This window comes from Cupressus sempervirens, chromosome 2 (genome assembly GCF_028749045.1).
Source record: "Cupressus sempervirens isolate cs-2001-9-10 chromosome 2, ASM2874904v1, whole genome shotgun sequence".
Classification (NCBI taxonomy): Eukaryota; Viridiplantae; Streptophyta; class Pinopsida; order Cupressales; family Cupressaceae; genus Cupressus; species Cupressus sempervirens.
In genome coordinates, this window is record NC_143119.1 from 250724403 (window position 1) to 250749270 (window position 24868).

General features: G+C 36.9%; 1 protein-coding gene across 1 annotated transcript in view; it reads left to right on the top strand.

Annotated features, from left to right (window-relative positions):
• Positions 1–4886: 4886 nt before the first annotated feature.
• The window catches only part of LOC149571999 (ABC transporter B family member 20-like), a 141672-nt gene continuing 121690 nt past the window's right edge, over positions 4887–24868 (top strand). Inside the window, exon 1 of the mRNA XM_089813370.1 lies at positions 4887–5633. Within this exon, the coding sequence (XP_089669496.1) occupies positions 5382–5633 (252 nt within the window). The 5' untranslated portion in view covers positions 4887–5381. The remainder of the gene's footprint in view (positions 5634–24868) is intronic.

Genomic DNA, 24868 nt, shown 5'->3' on the forward strand with positions numbered 1-24868 from the left:
AATCATACATGCAAAACTAGAGATATTAATCAAAAAATATAGGGCACAAAATTCAATGTAGATCCCATGGATGAAGACAAAAAAATTGCCTTGAAGGAAGGCTGTAAAGTCGTGGATGCACACCTATGCCAAGAATTTGAAAGCCATACCCAAGAATCTGGTGCACCAAATGAGACATAGGTAAATTGGTCAAATGAAAAGTAAATCAAATTGAATAGTTGAGAAATCTCATGTTTGGTGTTAATTTCCAACATCAATTGACTATTTCTGTTTTATATATCAAATAATGGTAACAATGCACATGATATTTCACTGCAGCCTTCAAATCCTATCACAGAACCTGCATGTGACGAAGACCATGATGTGCATCACAGTGGTGAAAATAAATTATGTAATTATTATAATTAAACATCTTCAATTGCAACAGGCCATACATGTAACCTTTTTTTTTGAATATTTGAGAGCATGTTGAACATCATGCTGAATGAGCGAAACATGTTTGAAGTGTTCAACATGTTGAGTTAGCAGCTAATCAAAATGTTACTTTACGTGATTTGGCATTGTCAGGTAAAGAAAAATGCATGTTATGTTCTACTAGTTAATGAAATACTTGTAACAATACAAAAAAAAAGTGAATTTAACCCATTTACTTGTTATTGCAGGAGACCCCCCTTTAGTGCAGCAACCTCATGCTCCTCAAGGCAAAAGGAAGCATCATAATTTGACATTACAACCACAAGAGGAGGAGAATGAGAAAGATATTGATTCTCCTATCAGCCTTTTCCTTAAGAAATCTAAGAAAAACCAAAAAAGAATTATTTAAAAAAAAAAATGCTCTTGATAAACCTTGTTGGATAATGAAAGAACTTGTTTTAAGTAATTATTTATGAATGTTGCATATTAATATTGAATTTTATGTCATGTTAATGAATATTGTTATGTGTTAATGAATTCTTGATTAAATGTTTAGTATTATTGAATCTTATGTGATTGTATTGATTGAATGTTATAGTTCATAAATGGATGAATGGATGGATGAATGAATGAGTTATGTAAATAGATGTTAATGGGGAATTTAGATTGATGTTAGGGGGAGTGGGGACGAGGCCAGATGAGCTTCCACCTTCACATGGTTAGCCTTGTTAAGTAGAGAATATTAAACTATTCTCGAACCCAAGTGAAGCTCAAAATAGCATACCTTCATTATTTAATCAATTTCATTCATTTTAGGTCTTTTCTTATAAGTGCATTTTGAATCTGTCATTTTCAAGCAACTATCAAACAACAAACTAAAAGGGCTAATACTCAACTTGTCTGACATGATTTGACTTCATTTTGTGTAAGTATTGTCTTCTTGAATGTGTCAAATTGACACAGTTTATGAACTATTTGAGATCTTATTAGTCTATTTCATTTTTCAAAACTACCTTTGCTTCTAAAAAAACAAAGATGAAAATCATATTCTATTTCATATACAAATAAATTAGTATATGGATACATTGACAAGGCTTGCATATAGGGGTACTCTATGTCTAATCTTGAATAATTAATTTACGCTTAGTGATGATGCTTGAGTTATTTTATCTAAATTTGTCTATAAATACTCTATTCATACTTATGCTATATTGAACTAGTTTTATTAGTAAATCATATGCATGATGCAAACACCATAGTAATTTGATAGAGTTTTAGATTTGGGTAGATTAATTTAGTAGCTATTTCAATCAAAGAATATGTCAAACCAAACTCACAAGAGTCATGAATATAGTTTTAGTTCATTCATATTGAAATTTTCACTACATTTGAATTGAAGCACATATGTGATAAGGTCACTTTCATCTTTGCATATAGGTATTTAATGTAAATTTGAAGCAAGTTGCATGGTTTAGTGCTATTCCATGGGGGGAAAATGGTAGCTGTAGGGTACGGTGTTGGTGTTGTTTTAGACTTTTTGGTTTAATCTGGCTATTCAGTCAGTACGGTGTGCAAAATTATGCATGTTACTTAAAGCTTATTTTGGTTATAGCCAAATGTTGGTGCCAATTTCAATGAGGACTTGCATCGAAAGTTTGACTTGAACAAGGATTCGTCAAAATTATGATGGGAAAAATATCGACAAGGCCATTTGTGGGTCATTTGACCAACCTAGATAGAAAATTTGACCAATTTTAGTAAAAAATAGAGGCCAATTCTACTAGAGAGGCAAGTATATTTGAAATAACAACTTTTATAATTGCACTACTTAAAACATTTGAGTTGTGAAAAAAATTTGTGACCATTTAATCTAGCCAACTATTGACATATCTACAAGAGGATGCAATTGCATTTTGTTCATGCCATAATATTTTTATATTGAAGTTAAAATTATTGTAAGTTGTAATAATATTATTAGAATCCTAACATTGTAAAGTATAAAAGGACAAGTTTAAGTTCTTTGAAGAATAATTATGATAACATTATAGTAATTACTTCTACAAATTGTAATGAGATAAATTAACATTGAACCATTCACATTTAAATGTAAAAATATGAAATATTTTTCTTAGTAAGTAAACAAAAGATGCATTGTATCTAAATACTCTCAATTAGAAATATTATGTAGTTCAACAAATTGTAACAAAAAAATATAACATATTGCTTAACGAGTCAGAAACCCTAATAGTTGAAAATAATAAGAATGATGGTCAAGAATGGTTACAGGTCAAATGACATGCATGATATTGGTATTGGTGTAGATGTTGTTAATGACACTTCACTAGCAATTACTATTGGGTATTGTCGACAAAAGGTTGACACACATACTTAAGTAGAGATATTGACATGATAAAAAAAATGCACACATAGATTCACAAAGAAGTGTTAGGAGATATCATGACATCATGGAAGTGCTTTAGGACACACAAGGGAAATAAACAAAGAGATAAGGGGTTATAGATGGTGAACAAGGGATAAAAAAAGGAGATTTATTGATCTAAGTGATGGAAAGAATAGTGTCATATAGGGATAAGGAGTTGAGAAGAGATAAGGAGGTACTCAATTAACTAAAGCGATAAGGAAGAGAATGAGGTATTACCATGAAACAAATCTAGGTGATAATATGTTAGCACTTGCCCATACCACCATGGGGATGAGGTCCCCTAATGTGAATTCAATGGTTCATAACTCTAGTCAAAATGATTAAGGGATTAAAAAAAACTTATTATCATATTCATTATTAATAGTGTATGTTATTATTTAGGCAAGAGCCTACAACATAATGACAAAATTGCGAGCCTCTTATCTGGGAGATATTGGGTTCGAATCTGCTCGAATTTAACAAATAACAATAAGCAATCACATCGAATAATAATGACTAATCTTGGCTTCAAGCTCTTACCTATAAAAAAAAGTCTATTATCATTTAAACTAATTATTCTGCTATTTATTATTAATTAGTTTACAGTAATAGTATTAATTATTGAATTGAATATTGATTAACCAACCAAATATACAATATGTATGTTAACTAGTATTGTGTATAATTACACATGTAATCATTGTTCCATATTATAGTAATGATAACTACAAATAGTTAAATTATGCTATTATATTCAATTCTTTTGTTAATATGTAAAAAGTAGATTACGATCTTATTATTAACTATAATATTTGTTAAGTTATTATTATTAAAAGTAAAGTGATTTTATCATCCACATATTGTCAAAAGAAATAGGACAAAATTAGTCACCTATGTAATATGAAATTATTGTAGATTCAAATACAAATACAAATATAGTTATTAGGAAATTTACCCAATATATTTTAATTGTTGCTTCTTATTGGTAGATGTTTTGACTTTAAAAAAATGTGATTAATATAATAAACAATTTATCTAGTTTACAATAAATTTGAAAAATATAAACTATGAAAAATTGGGATGCATATTTTAACTTGGATGCTGATTAGTTGATACTTTGTCATTTAATATTTGTTATGAGCCCACTTTAACGTCAAGATGAAATATTATTCAACACCAATTAATGCTTAATAAATGACATAATAGTATCTCCATGTTACATTCTAATAAATAGGTAGTCCCCTAGAAACAAGAATCTTCAAAATACATTTAAGAGTTAGAAAAGAAACATGACCCCACTTATATTTTTCCAATTTTCACCACATATCTTAGACTTCAATTTATCTTATATATAATTCAAATTGTACATATCATTTTAAAAATGTCATTTTTAAATTTAATGCATACATTAGAAATGAAATTAAATCTTAAAATGTTCAATTAAAAAAAATTGCACGCAAACATTATGTTAATGAATTAAGCATTGCTTAATTCATTTGTTAACATAATGTTTGCTTGCAATTTTGGTTGTTGGTAATCTATTGGTAATAGACCGGCCCCTTAGTTTTGGCTGCTTATAATTCAAAAACAAATTAATTAAGCATTGCTTTTTCAAGTTGGTGTCCTATAAAGACATACATTTCACATGAGTTAGTTGTAGTAAAGCTATGTGCTTTGACTTTAAAGGTTGTTTGTTAGTTCATACTATACTGCCCCAACTTTTTGTTGCCTCCTGATTTATATTAATTTACATTATTTCAATAAAAAAAATTCATAACATTATTTAAAAAAAATAAATAAAAAACATTATAAATCCCTTAAATCCCTCAAATAACAGATTATAACACCAAATCAGATTATCTCCCACCCCAAATATATCTGAATAAATAAATAATAATCTACCTTTATTTCATTCTGAATTCAATATTTTCAAATTATCTCCCACCACAAAATATCTAAATTAATAAATAAACAATAATCTATCTTTATTTCATTCTCAATTCAATATTTTTTTTCAGTAATATGACTCATGATATTCTGGACAACGAGTGAAGTCATGCATCCGAATATATCTTCAGATCAGCAAAAATACCTTTTTTCTTTTAAAATATTTTTCTCCCCTCGTTCACATGCCCAGAAGCCAATACCAATCTGAAGTAATTGTCCATTTGAACAAATCAGTAATATTCTAACGGTAACAGATTCTTAGTTTTTGGATTTTGGGCACTAATATAATATCCTGCCAGCCCAGCGCTCCTCTTGCAGGCCATTCTCTAAATTTGGACGCCTTGGTCGGAACAACGCCAGTTTGTCAGAAGCTGCTCTAAATTGGATGAACGAAGAAAAAGAGGAAGAACAAAGCCAGGGCCAGCTAAACTCCCAACTATATCTTTCGTGCTTAACTTTGACCGGGGGCGAAGGTCCACAATAGTCAGCAAGGTTGAGCGGGGCGTCGAACTCGTGACGTATCTGAGCTAAAGCTGCAGCTATTTCTTCCTGAAAACCCTTGGATGTCGTAATTTTTCTAGGTCCTGCAACGAGAACAATGATGTCCAAGGGTTTGTTCGGCTGGTCGCCACCGCATATACAACCATTAACGCCCGTTTCGGAGGTCTCGGAGCCGCCTGAGTCGCCGTTGCCCAATTTTGTGGAGGGCACCCAGATCCCAGACGACGATGAGGGCCTCATTGATTTCAATGAAGAAGAAATGGACCCTCCTCCTGCGGCTGTGCCTTTTTTGAGGCTCTTTGCACACGCCTCTGCCTTCGATTGGTTTCTTATGGTCCTTGGTTCGCTGGTAAGTGTGTTTTCTTGTTTAACATGTATTTAAGCATTTTTTATATGATAAAATTGCACCAAGGAAGGCAGAGATAGCTTAATCTGTTATCTACTGACATTTTCTATCTTCTTCTTTGTCGGGATAAAAAGGAATTGAGGTTTCTTTGCTTGGTTAAAATCAACAGACCGGAAGCATCTTCAATTTCTTATTTTTTTCCTTGGTAACAAAAGCTATGAAGATTCCTTTTGTTTAGTTAAATTGATTCTTCTGTATATTGGTAATATGATCGAGAACCCGGGGCACATCTTAGACTGTATCTCTTATACCTTTGTTATTCTGCTATCAATGAATAAGCGTCGTGAGGATTTTTGAGTTTGGCTGGATTGAGAGACTGAAAAACAGCTTAATCTGCTGCTTGATCATCTCTAATTTTTTTTTTGAAAAAGGATATTGGGGCTCGTTTGGTTTGGTTGAATTGAGAGATGCAGATACAGCTTAAATGCACGCCATATTCACTTTATTAATGAAAATATGATTGTTTTATCAGTGAAAAGGCATTTAGGCCTTTTTGGTTTGGTTGAATTGAGAGACACAGAAGCAGCTTAACCCACTGCTTGGGCATCGCTTATAATTTTTACTGTAAAAGGAAATTGAAGCTTGTTTGAATTGAGAAATGTAGAAACAACTTAATCTGCCATTTCACCATATCCTATGAATTTAGTTTTTTTTCGTTTGGTTAAATCGAGAGATACAGAGACATCTTAGGCCGCATTTCTTCTGAAAAGCATCGGGGCAGCTTGGGTTTTGCTAAATTGAGGTGTCTGTGGCTCGGTATGGTTAAGGGACACAGGGACAGCTTAATCTGCGTATCTGATATGTTGAGGCTTTTTGGTTCGGCTGGATTGAGATATGGAGCAACGGCTTAATTTGCTGCTTTATTGTCCTACATACATTTTGTTATGAAAATGCATCGAGGCCTCTTGGGCTTGGTTTACTTAAGAGAGGAAGAAACGGTTTGGTTTGATATTTAATCACACGTCTCAAAACAGTTTTTTTGGCAAAAGCGTTGATGCCTTTTTGGTTTGGTGGTTGTTTGATTGAGAGATGCATCGAAAATTTTAATTCAATTTGACATGATGCAATTTTTTGCTCCCGTTATCTTTATGAGTTAGTTGTAGGGTTATGCTTTATTTTATACCATCTACATCTTTTTGTTAAAGAAATATCGAGGCTTCTTGGGATTGGTTTGATGGAGGCACAAGCAGCTTATTCCGATACTCAGTTGCCTCTTCTTTTATTTTTTGTTTAAAACAAAAGGCAACTAGTCTTCCTTGGTTTGGTAGGGTTGAGAGATGCATTAGATGTATTGGAAAGCCATTTTTTGACATTAGTAGATACAATTTTGTACCAAATAGTGACGGTCTTCATGAAACTACCTTGTGATGGATTGGGAGATTAATGATTTACTTTCATACCAACGCTTACATTTTTTTAAGTAAAAATGATTATTTGGTTTGCTGCCATTGAGAGGGACAATCAGCATGCATTTTGATTAATAGGTATTTACTACTGAGCCTTATTTAGTTTGGAATGACTAAGAGATGCATTATAAAGCCACACATTTGACATTCTGAACTAGGCAGTATAAACATTTGTGTCAAATTCATGATTCAATTTTCTATGACCTCATATTTTTTTATTTTGAAGTAAGATGTATTGAGAATTTCTTTGGTTTGGTACCACAATGCAGCTCACATTCTTACTTAACTATCTTTTATGCATTTTTATTAAAAAAATAGGCTTTCTTTAGCTCAATACAATTAAGAGATTTATTAAATAACCGCTTTGTACCAAGTCTTTGTGTTTTTATGAGCTAGTGAGCTAGTTGTATTGAGTTTTGTTTTATGATTTTAATCTAAGATACCAATTCTCTCCCAAAAACCTAGGGTGCTGATGTTGGTGTGTTAGGATGTGCCGGTGGTTTTGGATGTTGCACTGGTGCTCTCATGAAGCATGCCTAGTGTTTGTGGATGCGCTTGGGATGCTTCCAAGAGTGCCCTAACAACATTTGGGTGCATCTGGAGAGCACCCATGACTTTTTCAATGCCCAGTCACTTTAGTGACTTTTAAAAGCATGTGTTAATTGGATTTTTTTTTTTGTTTTTTGCTCCTAAACCCTAAAACAGCCCTAAAAAAGGTCATTCATTGCTCGTTCTCCTCAAATTTTTCTCATTTTGTTTGCAGCTAGGCTCTCTTCTTATTTCAATTTGAACTATCAATGGTTAAGTATCATGCTATGGAATGGTTTATTTTTGTATATCTCTTGTGTTTCTTTCCATACATACATGCATGCATGCATACATACATACATATATACATAATTATTTTTGGAAAAGATTATAAAAATGAACAATAATTTTTAAACCCATGACCACAATTTTTTGGGAAAAATTAAGTAAAACCCTTTTACAAACTAAATTATGATTTTTGGGAAAAAATTGCACAAAACCCATGAAAAACACCACATTTTTTTGGAAAATTGTACTAAATCAAAGCTGATCGGAATAGAAGAAACCCACAATCTTGATACAAACCCTAGCCACAAATTGTAGAAAATTGTAGGCCGTGAATCAAGATGAATTGCCAAAACCCTCATGGGCTTTGACTAGCGTGAAAACCAGGTGTTTGGAAACCCCTCATGGTAAACATATAACATATGGACCTTGGCTTCAAATCCACAAGCAATGAAATCGTCATTGGGTGGTGTGCAAAAAAGGTCATAAACACTGGCCATGAAAGAATCCTTTAGCAAGCAAAATGAAAATGTAGGGATTGCGACCAATTGCAATCTTCGTGTGCCAAAAAATGCGTCTTAAACCATTAGTCTAAGGCATGAAAAAACATTGTGTGGTTTTGACCACACAAACAAAACATTGAGAATGGCGGACATGGCTTTGCAATAAATACGATTTACAGAAAAATCCTTGATGAGGTGATATGCAATAAAACAAAACAAATAGTTTGCATAAGCCTTGATTTCCTATAAAAGGCCGCACAACTTTAAGAGTAAATGGTGTGAACAAAAAATGGTATGCAAAAAGAAAATACAATTGAATAAACCCTCAGTTTAGTATAAACGCAAACATGAGCCATGAAAGATTCCTTTTGCAAGCAAAATGTAAATGAAGCGATTGCAACCAATTGCAACCTTCGTGCAACAAAAAATGCATCTTAAATCATCAGTCTAAGGCATGAAAAATCATTGTCTGGTTTTGACCACAAAAACACAATATTGAGAGAGAAAATGGTGGACATGGCTTTGCAATAAAACATGATTTACAAAAAATCCCTTGACGAGGTGATACGCAGTAAAACAAAACTAGCAATTTGCATAAGTCATGATTTCCAATAAAAGGCCACACAATTTTTATAGGAAATACTACAAACAAAAATTGATGCAAAAGGAAAATACAATTGAGTAAACCCTCAATTTAGTGTAAATGAAAACATGGGCCGTGGAAGAATCTTTTTGCAAGCAAAATGAAAATGCAGTGATCATGATCAATTGCAACTTTCATGCGCCAAAAAAAGTGTCTTAAACCATTAGTCTAAGGCATGAAAAAACATTGTGTGGTTTTGACCACAACAACACAATATTGAGAGGAAAAATGATGGACATGGCTTTGCAATAAAACATGATTTACAGAAAAACCTTTGATGAGGTAAGATGTAGTAAAACAAAACAAGTGAATCGCATAAGCCATGATTTCCAATAAAAGGCCACACAATTTTCAGAGGAAATGGTGCGAACAAAAAATGATATGCAGAAAGAAAATACAATTGAATAAACCCTCAATTTAGTGTATTTTCTAGGTATCCACAATTTTTTCTATTTTTTGTTTTTTGAAAAAGATTCTCTCAATTTTTTTGGCTCGCTTTGATACCTTATTGTAAATTGAGATATACATAAGAGATGAAAGGGTCTATTTATAATAGGTTACAAGAAGATGTTTCTAAGTGAAATAATCACGAACGGAAACACGAAATAAAGATTTCCCAAAGTAACTAAGATGACCATTTAGAAACATTATAATAATAATTTAATAGAGCATGGCTCATGAAGTACACTCAATCCTTGATCCTCGACAACAGGTCCTTTCACTTATCATACTTTCAAAAGTTCAAAAACTCTTCTAAGTGGCAACAAACATGCGTGTTGGAGGCTTTTAAGGTTTTGAACCTTTGAACTTGTCGAAAAAGTTCACTTTGAGCCTACAGTTTTGAACGAAGGCTACCCAATTTTGACATTGGTGGCTTTTCAAGTTCCTGATTGCTAAATTGTTGAGATTTGTTGTGAGGGGATGTTAAGAGTCGATAAAGCTTATACTCAAAGTTCCAACTGAAGATTTCAAAGATTGTGCATTAGCAAGTTTGTAAGCTCATGAAATTGTCAAAATGACAATAGAGTTCTAGAATGTTCAAAATTACCAATAGTTAAAAGGACGAGCATTGGCAGCTTTTCGGCTTTCCAAGCTTTCTTAGAACATCAATTAGATTTAGAATAGATTGAATATGTCAACAACCTTGAAATCCCAGATTTTCACATTTTTTCTAGATTGCTTCCCTCACTCCCTAGATCTGCCTAGGGCATTATTAATGGCTTGATTTGACTTCTACAACTACTCCAAGAAGATTTTCTTCCCTAAAGGCCATTGCTCATCTTAGTAGTGCATATTCATATGCAAATTTCAGTAGTAGAATATGACAATGGTAATGTAGTCATTAATGTAGTGTTGAGTTTCAACTTTTTATGCCCCCTGTGCTAATTTTGGACTACCCATTCAATATATTTCATGGAATTTTCTTGCTCTTATGTCCACCATTTATTAGACTCCAATTCTTTGTTGATATCTACTAGCAATTGAGTGACCAAGCGAAATGCTGTACATCTACAAACAAAAGGTCAGCCATTTTTTTGCATTTCTGCAAGATTGTAGGTTTGCCTAGGGTCTCAAATCTTGGAATTTTAGTTGCCTACAAAGCAAAATATTTTGTAGATCACAAGGATGTATTGTAATTGATATCTATAATTGAATGTCTACTTGGCCACATATAGATATTCAGTGAATCTTGCACGTGACATGAATTCTTAGGGTTCTTCTCTTGCTACATTTACTAGTATGACTGTGATAAAAAATTGATAAATGTCTCGAACATATTGTCATTGAAATCCATGTTTGAAATGGTTTGTTCTTTATCACGTATGGATTTTTGGAGTTTGAAGAGGGATCATTAAATGCATATATGCATAACTTATATTTTATTGTGATTTCCCTGTGTTGTGTCATTTGGTATTTGTGACTTTGTTTATCAAAAATAGTTTGTGATCATAGACACTCAAAATGAAAAAAATCTTACACCAAAAATTTAGGATTAGGTCATTAGTTTTTATGCAACTCATAAATTAATGATCATTGAGGGAAGCATATATAGTCAGCCATACGTGTCCTCATCTTCAAGAACCATATTTCCATACTTACATCTTGTAGTTGTGCAAGGATGTCTTTGTTAACTTACAAGACCTTTCAAGTGTACTAGATTAGTTTTTGGTCTAGTAACAACCGTCGGGGCTAAAGCATACATTAGGTACTATTGTAGTGCTGTCTATAATTAGTTGTGATCAATCTTGTTAAGAATACCTCTATGAAACACCCTCTTGGGTTTAGTCGAACTTGAAATGAAGAAGAGAATATCCACTCTTAGTAGTTGATCACTTACATTTTGTTGATGAGTTGACTGATCCCATACAGGCTGCAATTTCCTTCGCTTTGAATTGGATTCATTCCTATAAGAGCAAACAATGATTTTGGGATCGAACAACTTATCTACGTTCGTAAAGCATATCATGCTCTCAAAACGGGCTTGGTGAAACTAAGAAGCTATTCTACACAATCCAACTGTGTCATCAATGATCATTTGTGTAATATTGTTGATCTCTTGATATTGAATATGCTCCTTATAGAGCAAGATTGACTAATGATCATACTAGAAAGTGCCTCCCATACTTTCACAAGTTGCCTCAAGATGATTGTGTTGGGGGTGAATTAAGTCTTAACAGTCTTTTTGAAAAGATTATATACACATATATGTATATATTAGAGTTGATATATATACACATATATTATACATTTATTTATATGTATAGTTATATACAATCATTTCAAAAAGATTGTTAAGACTATACATATACATATGTGTGTGTATATGTATATATGTATTATATATATAACTATACATGTACACATATATATATATATATATATACATGTACATATATATATATATATATATATATATATTTCTCTCTCTATACATATCACTCACAATATATAATCTTCTCAAAAAGATTTTTAAGACCTAATGCACTCCCAATATTTACACACGTACACAAAATCTTTTTGAAAAGATTGTTAAGACTTAATTCACCTCCAACACAATCATCTTGAGACTACTTGTGAAAGTATGGGAGGCACTTTCTAGTATGATCGTTGGCCAATCTTGCTCTGTAAGGAGTATATCCAATATCAAGAGCTCAATAATAATACATTTATTATTCCTCTATAAGGTGGATATCCAACATTTGCTTTGTAAGGAGAATAATAAATTTATTTCCTAGTTGATCTCCCTTGTTTGTCCTTCTCAAATGAAACCTTCTTCCCTTTATATCTTCCAATGTATGGTATGTTACATCTCTTCACCATGTCTTCCCCTTTGTAATGCTCACAACCTTTCACAATTACCATCCTACGAAAGAGTCGTAAACTGTCATCATTTGTACCACTTGGGAGAGTCGCAACCTTTCATAATTTCAACTGTCAAAAAGAGTGACAACCCTTCATAGCTTTTGCCTTTTGAAGGAGTCAATTCCTTGTATTCTTCTCTACTTATTCTTTCTTGATTCACTTCTTCCCTTTTCTCTTCCTCTTCCTCCGCTTCAAATGAAGTTCTCTTATCCCTTTCATATCTCATGTTTGCAAGTGTTCCAACTTTTCATCTCATGCCTTTTGACCATTCATTAAACTTATCTAAACTTTAGTTATGGTTATGCGAATTTAATTATTTGAGGATAGGGTAGGCTTTCTGGCGCCTTGTTGGTCTATTTTGAGGATGCCAGCCAGTTACATGATTCTATTTGGGGAGATATTTAAGTGTGGAGCTTCCTATAGTTAAGCCACTTTATTTTATAAAGTTGAATTATAAAGTTACTTTATGACTTAAAGTCATTTTATAACAGATTTAACTTAAGTGACTAAAAGATGAAAATGACTTTTATCTCACATTGCCTAGTTGTGGGTATTTCCCCTCATATCGAGGTTATAAAAGCAAAGAGCTACATTGAGATTCAGACCATGAAATATATCTATATTTTGAAGTTAATCCTAGTTGCTTAAATGTGACAGGTCTTCTTAAGGACGAAACCCCTTAAGGAAAATTGAGAGGCTGGATGTAGCGCTAGTATCTCACCTTTCTCAATCAGATTGGAATTAGCAATTATTTGTTGGAGGCTGCATGAAATTGTTGTGAGATTAATAGAAGATAGAAGAGCACAGTCAGCTGAGAGGTCTCTTGAGACAGTTTATTGGTATAAGGCTATCAACAAGCAGTTTGATGTTGGAGACGACAACTAAGGAGGACAGTTTAGCCACCACCCGCGTAACAGAGGTAACATTCACAGGTGCATTGTGGCTTTGCGTGAGAGTTGGCTGAACCAAGCCGTCACCTCCTACACTCGTGGTTATTCAACATAGTCACCATGGGGATTGACTATCACATTTCTATGACATCTTACTCAGTCTGTCGAGTCCCTCGTACTCCAACACGTAAACTTCTATAGGTTAGAACAGATACAGGCAGTGACCCGTTGGTATTAGTGTGGAGCATTGGGACTAAATCAGAGAGCAACTCCAGAATGGCTTTGACAGGGAACAGGATGCGACAGTAACAAGTATGCTTGACTCCCGACCACGACATCCTTTGTTGGTGAAATCGGGTCTGTATACACTCATTTGGTTTTGCATATCAAATTTGCTATGTGTGTCATGTTAACTTTCTATATGAATTAGGAGTTCGGTCCATTGTTTCCTGCATATCAGATTTATATTTTCTGTCATTGTTGTAATCAATACTGCTCTTTCCATGCAAATTAATGTTCTCATGCCACTAATAATGCACTTTCTTTGAAGTCATTAACTCGTTTGTTTGGGTAGCTATTCCATGAAATTTTGCGAATAACCGTCCAAGGGATGCTACAATAGTATCAACGTTTTCATATTCGGGTTGCACACAAACTGTTTGTCAAAATTCCATTAGTCAAAGTTTAATTTCTTTTGTCAAATCAAAAGGGGAATCTTACAGTGGTATCAGAGCCATAAGACCTGCTGACTTGTGGGTGAGTTATTACGTTGCAAGCTGATTTAAATAGGGAAATGCCAGATAGGCATGAATAGGAAACCTTATAAATTTAGTCACATCTGACTTGAACAGGTAGGATCTTCAGATCAAATTGACATTGAGTATAGTTATACAGTTGACGAGGAGTTAACATTTGGGACAAGCTTACAGGTTGAACAAATTGAACAGGGTGAATAGGTTGAATAGTTTGAACAATTACAGATCATTCAAATGGCACACGAGGAGAATGAACAGGAAAGGGAAGTGAGGGAAACCTTGTGGGCTATTAGAGATGGACAAAATAATATCGCTACTGCACTTTAGCAGCTTATAGGTGCTATGTAGCAGCTAGCTCCTCTTCGTAGGAGAGCACCGAGTCATCACAGTGGAGGTAGTAGTGTGGCAGGATCACCCCGAGCTGCTAGGGTCCCCACACGAAACACTGACAGGTCCCACGAAACATTGACAGGTCACATGAAACACTGACAGGTCACTGATGCCTATTTTTGCTGAGAATAATGTGGAGGAAGAAGTAGCGGCAATTCACAGCTCTGGGCTTACTTCCAGATAATGTTATGGCTATGTACGATGAATAGGATTTGTTCTTGGATCAGATTAAACAAAATTTGACCTTTGTTCAATACATGAATCAAAAAAGGGAGACATAAAGACCACAACTGGATAGGAGGCATAGGGCACAAAATAGGGACTTGAAGCATGCCATGAACAAGTTATCTCTTCCCACTTTTGATGACAGCAGTAAGACATCCGCTAGAGCTTGGATTCACATGCTAGACACCTACCTGACACTTAAGCCCATGTCGGAGATAGAAGTCATTAGATTCGCCACAATGCATTTAGAGGGAGCAACATAAGATTGGTGGCATCATGGGTTGGTCACCTAGGATCATGTTCTCATTACATCTTACGAGATTTTCAACTCTAAGTTGATCACCAGTTTTGTCAGGAAGGACATTGAGGTTTACTACGGGGATTTACAGTTGCGATAAGGTGGATCTCTAGATGACTTCATTGATGAGTTTTAGCGGATCTCGGTGATGGTTTTGGATATGACAAAATAACGTAAGGTAATGCTGTTCACTGATGGCTTACATGACAAATTTAGAGGTTTGGTTAAGGTGTTTAAACCAGATGCTTTGGATGATGCTATTAAAATAGATCTCACATGATCTAGACTCACCTTCGATACTACAACCTCCTAAGAAACCTTATAAGGGGTCTACTTTGTTCCAGAAGAACAAGAACCAACATAAGACTACCCCTCCCAAATTGGACCTTGAGGCATGGAATGAACTTAGGAGGAAGAAGCTATGCTTCACTTGTATGGAGCCATGGACACCGGATCACAGATGCCTTGGCTAAGGTAAAATACATTATGTTGAGGTTCTGTTGGAAGAGGAGGATGAGCAACAAGGGGGCAGTGATGAGAATGAAAGTGAGGAGCAACCTCCTAAAGAGAGGAAGAAGAAATCCACTCCGGAATAGTCTCCTGTCATAGCTTCCCTTTCTAACGATCCCACGGGTCACCCCTTTCGCTTGAAGGGTGTAGTTAGAGGGCAGCGTATTGTGTGTCTTTTAGATACAGGTGCATCACATAACTTCATAAGCACATGTTGGATTTCAAAGAGGAAGTTATAGGTTGATGATATACTTGAGTTTAAAGTTAGAGTAGCAGGAGGTGATAGATTGAGGTGGACAGGGAAAGTGCCAGGACTTTCAATTTACTTTGATGACTTTCTTCTAGAGGCAGATTATGTTGTTGATTTGGATGGATTAGATGCCATGTTGGAAAGACAGTGGTTGCAGACTATCAGTAGGTACATAGTTGATAATGATAAGATGCAATTAGAATTCTTATAGGATGACAGCCATGTGATTCTCAAGGCCATCCCAAGAGTGAACCTAGGTTGATTTCAGCTCACAGGATGGAGGCTATTATGAGGCATGATGACATTGGGTGGGAAGCACACTGTTTCATTTCCTCTAAGGCTTCATTAGGTTTAGGATAACAGTTTCATGTTGACATTCAGCTAGTGCTTGATAACCACAAGAGGGTTTTCGAAGACATACCATCGGGTATTCCCCTAGTAGAGGGTTTGAGCATATCATTGAGTTAGAGGAGGGCGCCAAACTCGTCATTACCACTCCTTATCGTCAACGCAGTCACTATAAAGAGGAAATAGAAAGGATGATTAAGGAACTCTTAGACATGGGACACATTAGACCCAACTCCAACCTTTTTGCTTCTTCGATGGTTTTGGAGAAGGATGGCACTCTTAGCATATGTATTGATTACTATGCTCTCAACAAGAGGACCATTGAGAATAGGTACCCTATTCTTCGCATTGATGAGTTATTAGATGAATTACATGTGGCAGTTTATTTCTCGAAGATAGATCTTAGATTTGGATACCATCAGATACGGGTTTGTGAGGAGGATGTGCATAAGACAACTTTCCGACACCACTATGGACACTATTGAGTTCTTGGTTATGCCATTTGGGCTCACCCATGCGCCTGCCAGATTTCAGTCATGTACAAACCATATTTTTAGAAAACAGTTGCGCAAGAGCGTGTTGGTATTCTTTGATGATATCCTAGTTTTCAATAGAACTTGGGAGGAGCATTTGCAACACCTAGATGAGATATTTAGCATTATGGAGGAGCATTCATTGTTTGTGAAGGAATCTAAGTGTGAGTTCGGATTGACTAAGATTCTTTACCTTGGACACGTGACTGGTGCAGATGGGGTGAAGGTACACCAGGAAAAGATACAAGTGATCCTAGATTGGCCACCACCAATGTGTTGGATTTGAGGGGCTTCCTCAGTCTTTGCTCTTATTACAAGAGGTTCACTAAAGTTTTCTCTCAGATAGCAGCTCCTACACCGATCTCACATGGAAAGGGGCATTCAGGTGGATAGATGATGCAAAGGTGACCTTTGGTAAACTAAAGAAGGTGATGAGCACATGCCCAGTTTTGGCACTTCCCAACTTCTCTCATCCTTTTGTCTTAGTTTGTGATGCTTTAGAGAGCGGAATTGGCACAGTTCTGATGCAGGATAGGCATCCACTAGCTTAGGAGAGTCGGAAGGTTAAAGACAGTGAGAGATTGTACTCCACCTATGACAAGGAAATGCTAGCTATTATGCATGCTTTAGCCAAGTTCAAACAGTACTTGGTGGGTGGCAAATTCACGGTTAAGAGCAACCACAACAACTTGCGACATTTCTTAGAACAAAAGGATCTCAATGAAAGGTAGCAAAAGTGGGTCAGCAAGATTTAGGCCTATGATTTTGACATTGAGAATGTCAAGGGTAAGAACAATATAGTTGTCGATGCACTTTCTAGGAGACCTTCAGTAGTCGAGTGTTGTGTCATTTCAGAGATATCAACAGATTGGAAGTCCCAGTTGCTGGTTGAGTATTCTAAGAATACTCAAGCTTGTCAGATCATGGATGGGCTGCTCCAGGACAATAGGTACAAGGTAATTGATGATGCCTTTTTTATAAGGATAGGATCTATCTTGTGCCAAAGTCTAAAGTTCAAGGGAAAAATTATGGAGACTCTTGTTTCTTTAAAACCTATAGGCAGGTGAGAGAAAGGTTTTCTTGGAAGGGCCTCAAGGACGATATCTTTCAGCATGTCAGAGAATGCCAGACTTGTCAGCAGAACAAGTTGGAGCACGATTTCCCAACCAGATTATTACAGCCTCTCCCTATTCCAACACAAAAATGGGAGAGTATTTCCATGGATTTCATTACAAGATTATTGAGAGTGCAGAACAAAGATTCCATTTTTGTGTTTGCGGACAGATTGACGAAGTTTGCTCATTTCTACGCTATAGCAGTGGATTGGTCGGCCTCTCAAGTAGCTGAGGTATTTTTTTGAGAGGTTTTTTGTCTACATGGTCCACGTTGGACCATAGTGAGCGACAAAGATAGCGGATTTCTCAGCACTTTTTGGCAAGAATTATTTAGATTGGCAGGTACAGAGTTGACACCTAGCACGAGTTATCATCCACAAATGGACAGGCAAATTGAGATAGTAAACAAGTGGGTGGAGGGTTATCTCCAGAACTATGTAGTAGGGCAACAGAGAGCTTGGGTTAAATGGTTATATTTAGGGGAGTACTGTTACAACTACCCCTAGCACATGTCCATCCAAATGACACCATTTCGGGCCCTCTATGGTAGCAAACCTCTATCATTCATAGATCTGGCCTTACAGGACAACAGAGCACCATTAGCTGGAGATTGAATACAGGATCAATAGGACATCCTCTGATCTCTTTGGGAGAATATCCTATAGGCTCAAAATCAGTAGAATATGTATGTTGATCGCCATTGGATAGAGCAGAGTTTTGAGTTGGGCGACATGGTTTACCTACGTCTCCAACCTTATAGGCAGAGTTCCTTGAAGAAGAGTGGATCCGAGAACCTTCGGCCTAGATTTTATGGTTCTGACTATATTGTTGAAAGGGAAATTTAGTAAATATCTGGTTTGGGATATTTCAGTGGTATCAGAGCTGGTTTTTCCTACCACCCTGTGGGGTTATTCAAAAAATATTTGCAGAAAGATTTCATTAGAGTTCTCCCTCAGAGCTGAGAATTATTTATTTGAGAGGATTTTAATTGGAACTTTTACTTAAGACATAGTCCAAACTGGGTTTTGGGAATTTCTATTGCTTGCGTTGCAAATGTTAAAGGTTTGAGAGTTCGCACATTAACAGAGTTTTTTTGGATTAATTTAATGAAAAGAGTTTCCATGCTAAGGTAAATAATTTGTGACAGTAAGCTTTGAGACCATTTATCTTTGTTGGAACACATCAGATATAGATTCTAGAGGATATTTGCTTGGTGAGGATGGGTTTGACCTTGTCAAGTTGGATCTTTTGAAACAAATTAAGGTCCAACAACGAAGCTTAAGGGAATATCTCAAAACATAGAAAAGAGCCAAGTACTTGGATGAGGCAAAACCATGGAGGGAGAAATGTGATATAGCATTCCCATGTGCGATACAAAATGAGTTCAATCATGCCGATACGTTGGATTTGGTCAACTCTGGGTGTCGAATTTTAATAGAATATGCCCTACATAGCTGAAGCTGTGGATGGTCTCAGGAAATACAGAATTCTTGTAGGACCAACAAAGGCTGCTACGGCTGGTTGAGTGAGAGTTGCAAAACTTGGACGGAAAGGCCAGGACCAATAATCTCATCGTGCGCTACACTATTCACCAGATTCTCTAGAGTCGGTTTTCATATGGGTGACTACATATGCAGTGTTTGGAACAAAGGCCGTGGGACTTGACGAGTCTTAAGGCTATCGTAACTAGTATAGCTGACCATCCATATTGGCATCCTCCTATTGGTGAAAGCGGGAAATAGAAACGACATTCACAAGAAGGGTCTCTATCGACATGCATGTACACTCATTTATTGAAGATTCATTTAAAAAATGCTAGGCTGAAATAGTCGGCCAGGTTTGTGTTATTAATAGAGGGGATATTGTGTAGCCGGAGTTTTGTTTCACGGGCATGAGAACATTACAATGGAATACACATCCAAACTACGATTGGATTATTAAGCACACAATCAATTTCCATCATGGTCTCTATAACTATTAAAGGAGGTCAAGAAAATAGAATTCTAGAAACAACGTCTGAGGTTTTTTTTGTTTTTTTTTTATAGCATCGAGTAATCTAGAAATATGTGGCAGTATAGGCAAAAAAATTAACTGCAAATATGCGTTCAAAGTAACTTATGGGTTCCTGGCAAAGATGTTACCCACCAGGTTCAGTGCGAACCAAGGAGATAGGTGTCAATCATACTTTAACGCACAACCTCTGGAGGTAAGAGAATTGCAGCTCTATAGTTCACGGGTGAACAAAAGTAACTGGCCGATTCCCCAAATTTTCCCCACGAGGCACACCCCGCATAGGACACTGACATTGCAATAGTTGAAGAAATTATTCATCTTTGCATTGGCGACAAGTTTGGAGTTTGTTATTCTTACCAAAGGTTATTATTTTATTAACCGGATTTTTTTAAAGGATTTTTTGACGGAAGCAACAGAATTGGAAGAGTTTGGTAATTGCATTAAGTTGAAACCAAACAGATATATATGTTATGTGTCTCATTCGTTTGAGGTAGTATGGTGGATGAAAATTGGTTATATCCTTGGCTGAAGAAGTATGGCTAAGAAAATGAAATGAGTTATGTGTCTTGAAGATCAATTCTAGTTTGTTCTAAGATTCTAAACTCTAAAAAGTAAAGAAGACTTGTGAGTGAAATATTGCCAGGTATAAATTGAAGCGATATGCAAATAAATTTCAGCGAGTTAGAATTTGGAGATCTGTAGCAGAGAGCAAAGGTGCTTGTTTGAAGTTCAATCTGAAACAGTAGCACGGTTTGAATTTGTGCTTTTGAAACAGTAGCAAGGTCTATTCTGTGTAGAATTCAAAATATACTGTTGCCAAGAATAGGAAACTCAACTTGCAATTGCAGATTCAGACACTTTGTCAACTGAGCTTCAGTATAGGTGTCATGCCCATAGAAGGGCAAAAACACATTTTAAAAAAAAGTTAATTAATCCACTAAGTTGATATGTGTTTGACTACGACTTACATGCCACATTAGGTTTTGATATGAACTATATATTTGTTTCACAAGTTAAACTATAGGTATTTTGAAAGGCAGATTGATGCAGGAGCATCCTAGGTTGCCTTGTTATCCTACTCATTTTGTTCACCTAGCAATTCCTTCATGTGCCTAGCAATCCTTCATGTGCCTAGCAATTCTTTCATGTGCCTAGTAGTTCTTCATGTGCCGAGTTACTGTAGCAATTCCTTCATGTGCTGAGTTATTGTAGCAATTCCTTCATGTGCCGAGTTACCCTGTGTATGCCGAGTGTCAGTATTTGGACGTGATTTTGCGAGCCGACTTGCGGGATTTATTTTATTCGCGACATTTATGTTAAGATCTTGCCTTGGGATGAGTCTAGACCGTTGTTGGGTCGACCTTCCTCTTATGTAATGTTCTAGAATGTTCTGTAAGCGGTTTTGGCAAGTATAAATAGAGAGTTTAGGCTTAGAGCTAAGGAAGTTTTAGAAGGAAAAAGTTTTTAGAGAGCAGATTAGAGAGAGCAAAACTGAAAGTGCAAATTTACAGTTGGATCTTGGAATGTGGATGTATTTGTAATTGGCCATAATCCAGAAGGCCTTACAGCTGGGCATGTATGAAGATATTTTGATGAATCAATAAAGTGTTTCTCTCTTCTACCTCCTTTGGTTGCTGTTCTTTGTGTTCGTTTTCGTTGTGTTAACTCTGGCAGGGTGGTTTGGATAGCTGGGTGAGCCTATGGCCCTAGTTATTCATCCTTTTGCCTGTGTCACAGATATAAGTTTTCCTAACAATACCTTAACACTTCATTTTGGTTTATAACCAACGTGGACGCCTTTATATATCGCCTTTATCCTAACTATGAGCATAGTTGATGCCTTTATATACCTCCACTTCTCGTATGCCAGCTTCTCCACAGGAGTGTTGCACGGTCCCAACTCAGGCTCGATAGCCCAATCAACCAACATCTTCGGTGTTTCCGCTGCTGGCCATCCCCTGGCCTCAAAGTAGGAGGGAAAACGCTCAGGACAGACCCCTCGAGTATAGACTCGGATCAAATGTAACTTCTTCCTACAAGTCAAAGCCTAATATGCCACAATGCGTCCTCTCTCCATCACAACTTGCATGGCTTTGATGTATGCCTTTTATCTATCCCTATCCGACCCATAATCCTCTTTTCCCATATCGTCGATGTTCCACTCCCTATCGGTATCCATCTCTGCCTCTTCTGCAGCAGCCACGTCCACATCCGGTGCCGCCTCCTCTCTGGGCGCATCCTCAGACTGTGGTACTCCCACCTCCTGTGGCTCTAATATGGCAGCTGCTCCTAGGGATACCTCTCCATGCCTCAAGGACTGAATGGAGGGACCGACCTCTGTAGGAATGATTTGGAACTACTGTCGTAGGAATGCATTGGCTCTGTCCATCACTTCAATCTTCTCAAGCTGTGCTACCTGTGTCATCAAAATGCTCTCGATTGGCTGTGCTGGCGGGGTTGGATGGGCTTCAGACAACAAAGAGGAAGATATGGTGACCACAGTGTCAGAGCCAATCACATCTAGTTGAACCTGGGGTTCGGACTCTGGCGCGTGCATCTCCACTATCTCTGCTATTGGCATTGCTGGCACTGTTGGTGCAACTGGATCTAGTGAAACATTACGTGGAGCTATAACATTTGTTGTGGGCATTTGTGGAGTCATAACATTTGTCGCATGTCCCTGGCCAAATGGAGGAATGAGCGAGGTAGTGGCTGTCAAGTGTGCCGAAGTTGGCAATTGGGGAGGGGTGAAAATGTGGACCCTCCAATCGTTGTGTTGCTCCCAACTTCTGCCGAGGTACTCTTTTCCTTGAAATCGGCTCCACTACTCTTAGTGGGCTAATCGGCTCCACTACTCTTAGTGGGCTCCTCCATTTCGATGTTTGTGTCCTCGTATGCTTCCAATCCCTACAATACTTTCTTTTGATTGGCCGTGGTTCCACCCATATCAAAATGTCTCCAATAGAATATTGGAAGTTCTCTTGGCACCAACTTCCCCTCGGTGGAACTTCAAAGTCGTCTACTAGAACTTGATGAAGGGTTGCTTCCAGAAACAAGTTGATGGCATGAGGTGGCATGAAAAAGGTTTGATGCTATAATGTTATAAACTCCTCCATCCTTTCGGTGAGGACTGTGGCCCAATCATACACGGTACCATTCACGATGCCGTTTATGAATGTAATTTGAGGCAAGGTGATATCTGAGGCCCTACTTGCCCCCGTCAACTTGCTTTTAATTACATCCATAATACATCTCCAATGGCCCTCTCGAATGAAATCTCTCCTTAGTCCTCAGCTCTTGGCACCCTTCACCATAGACTCCATTTCCTCTGGTGTGAGATCGTGGTCCACCAATTTCACCCAATATTCCTTACGTTCGTGCGGCAACTTGTGGTTCTTGGTTTCCACTTTGCGACCTCCTTGGCCAGGAATGCCAAAAACTCTACTGAAATCTCATGGTTTGAAAGAGACTGTCATACTATGCATCTTGTAAAAAAATGTACTTGTTTTGCTGTTCTTGTTGTACATTTCTGTCATGGTTCTTAAGATCGATTCAAACAGTTGAATGGAAAATACCGGGAGTTGTATTGCCCAATGTACTTGTGCTTGTATCAGAATTTGTTTGATTAAATCTATATTTGCAATCCCTTGCCACCACTTCTGGCACTCACTGCAATTCAACCCTTCAAACTAAATTGTGAGGTGTGTTAGGTTTGCCTTCACTTTCTGCTTCTTGCTAGTGGATGCTGTCGGCCTTGCAACTCGGACTCCAAAAGTTAACACTCGCATTCTTTTTCATATTTGCCTTAAACTGATTTTTCCACTGCTTTCTTTTCCCTACGGACTCCATAGTAACGGTCTTTTGTTTTGTCCTTTAATGTAACCAAAAGAAATGGTTAGGGTTTGCTCTCTCTCTTTTTTGTCTTCTGCGGCAGTGCTCCAGTGGCAATGGTTCCCACGCTGAATGCCTTTGTTATCTTTTACTTCCCTGCGGATATTCTTCTCTTTCTCGCGAGCGCAATGCTTTGAAATATGGTTCCTACCCCCAAAACGTGGCTTCTTTCTTTTCTCCTTCAGCGGATACTCTTTTTATGATTTCTTGTGGATGCTCTTCTTGGATACTGGCATCAATATTGCTATCGTAGACTGCCTTTCTCTCTCTTCAGCATACACTTTTCCTTTTCCGGCAAACTCTCTATCCAACCCGTAGCTTTACTTCGTGTTGTTGATTAACCTTGGCAAAAAAACTTTCCACGACATACATTTATAACTTTTGCGACATGTATTTAAGCTCCCCTCGCGACATGTATTTAAGTTTGTGGCCACACGTGTCCGCGGGACTTAATCTACAATTTTTTTTTAAAAATTAATTTTTTTAATAATCACCAAAGTCTAATTTGCGATGATTTCTTACTTCGTGTCCCTATCGTTCCTAATAAATTTTTAACTTTGATCCATTGATGGCATCGGAAATTTTGTGCCTGTCCAAGGTCCATAGTTTTATGGATCCATTGTCATCGACTTCTCTCACTTTATATGGTCCAAGCCATTTAACCTTGAATTGCCTTGGTTTATCTCATTGCAGCCATTGCACCGAAGCACGAGTTGGCCTGGCTGGAATCTCGTCTTTTTCAAGTGTTTGTTGTGCCATGCCTTTCGATGGGTCTGTGCCACCTCTGTCATCCATTGCGCTATTAATTTGCATTCATCCAGTTTGTTCAATTGATATAGGCGTTCTCGTAAACTCTCCATATTTTCGAGTCTATTGTCGATTGCAATTCACAGACTTGGGACCATAAATTTGGCTGGTACCACAACTTCTTGGCAAAACATCAACTAGAACGACATCTATCCCGTTGTGACTTTGAATGTGGTACAATAGGCCCACAATGCCGAAGGCAACTTCTCCTCCCAGTGTGCCTGTTTGACGCCCCATGATTTGTATATGATGGCCACCAAAATTTAATTTGTGGCCTTCACCTGGCCATTGGCTGGTGGGTAGTAGGGACTTGACAATGAATGAAAAATCTTGAATTCCGTTGTCAATAATCTGATCATGTGGTTGATAAAGTGGCTTCCTCTATCACTTGTCAACTGAATAGGTATGTCATATCTGTGATGATT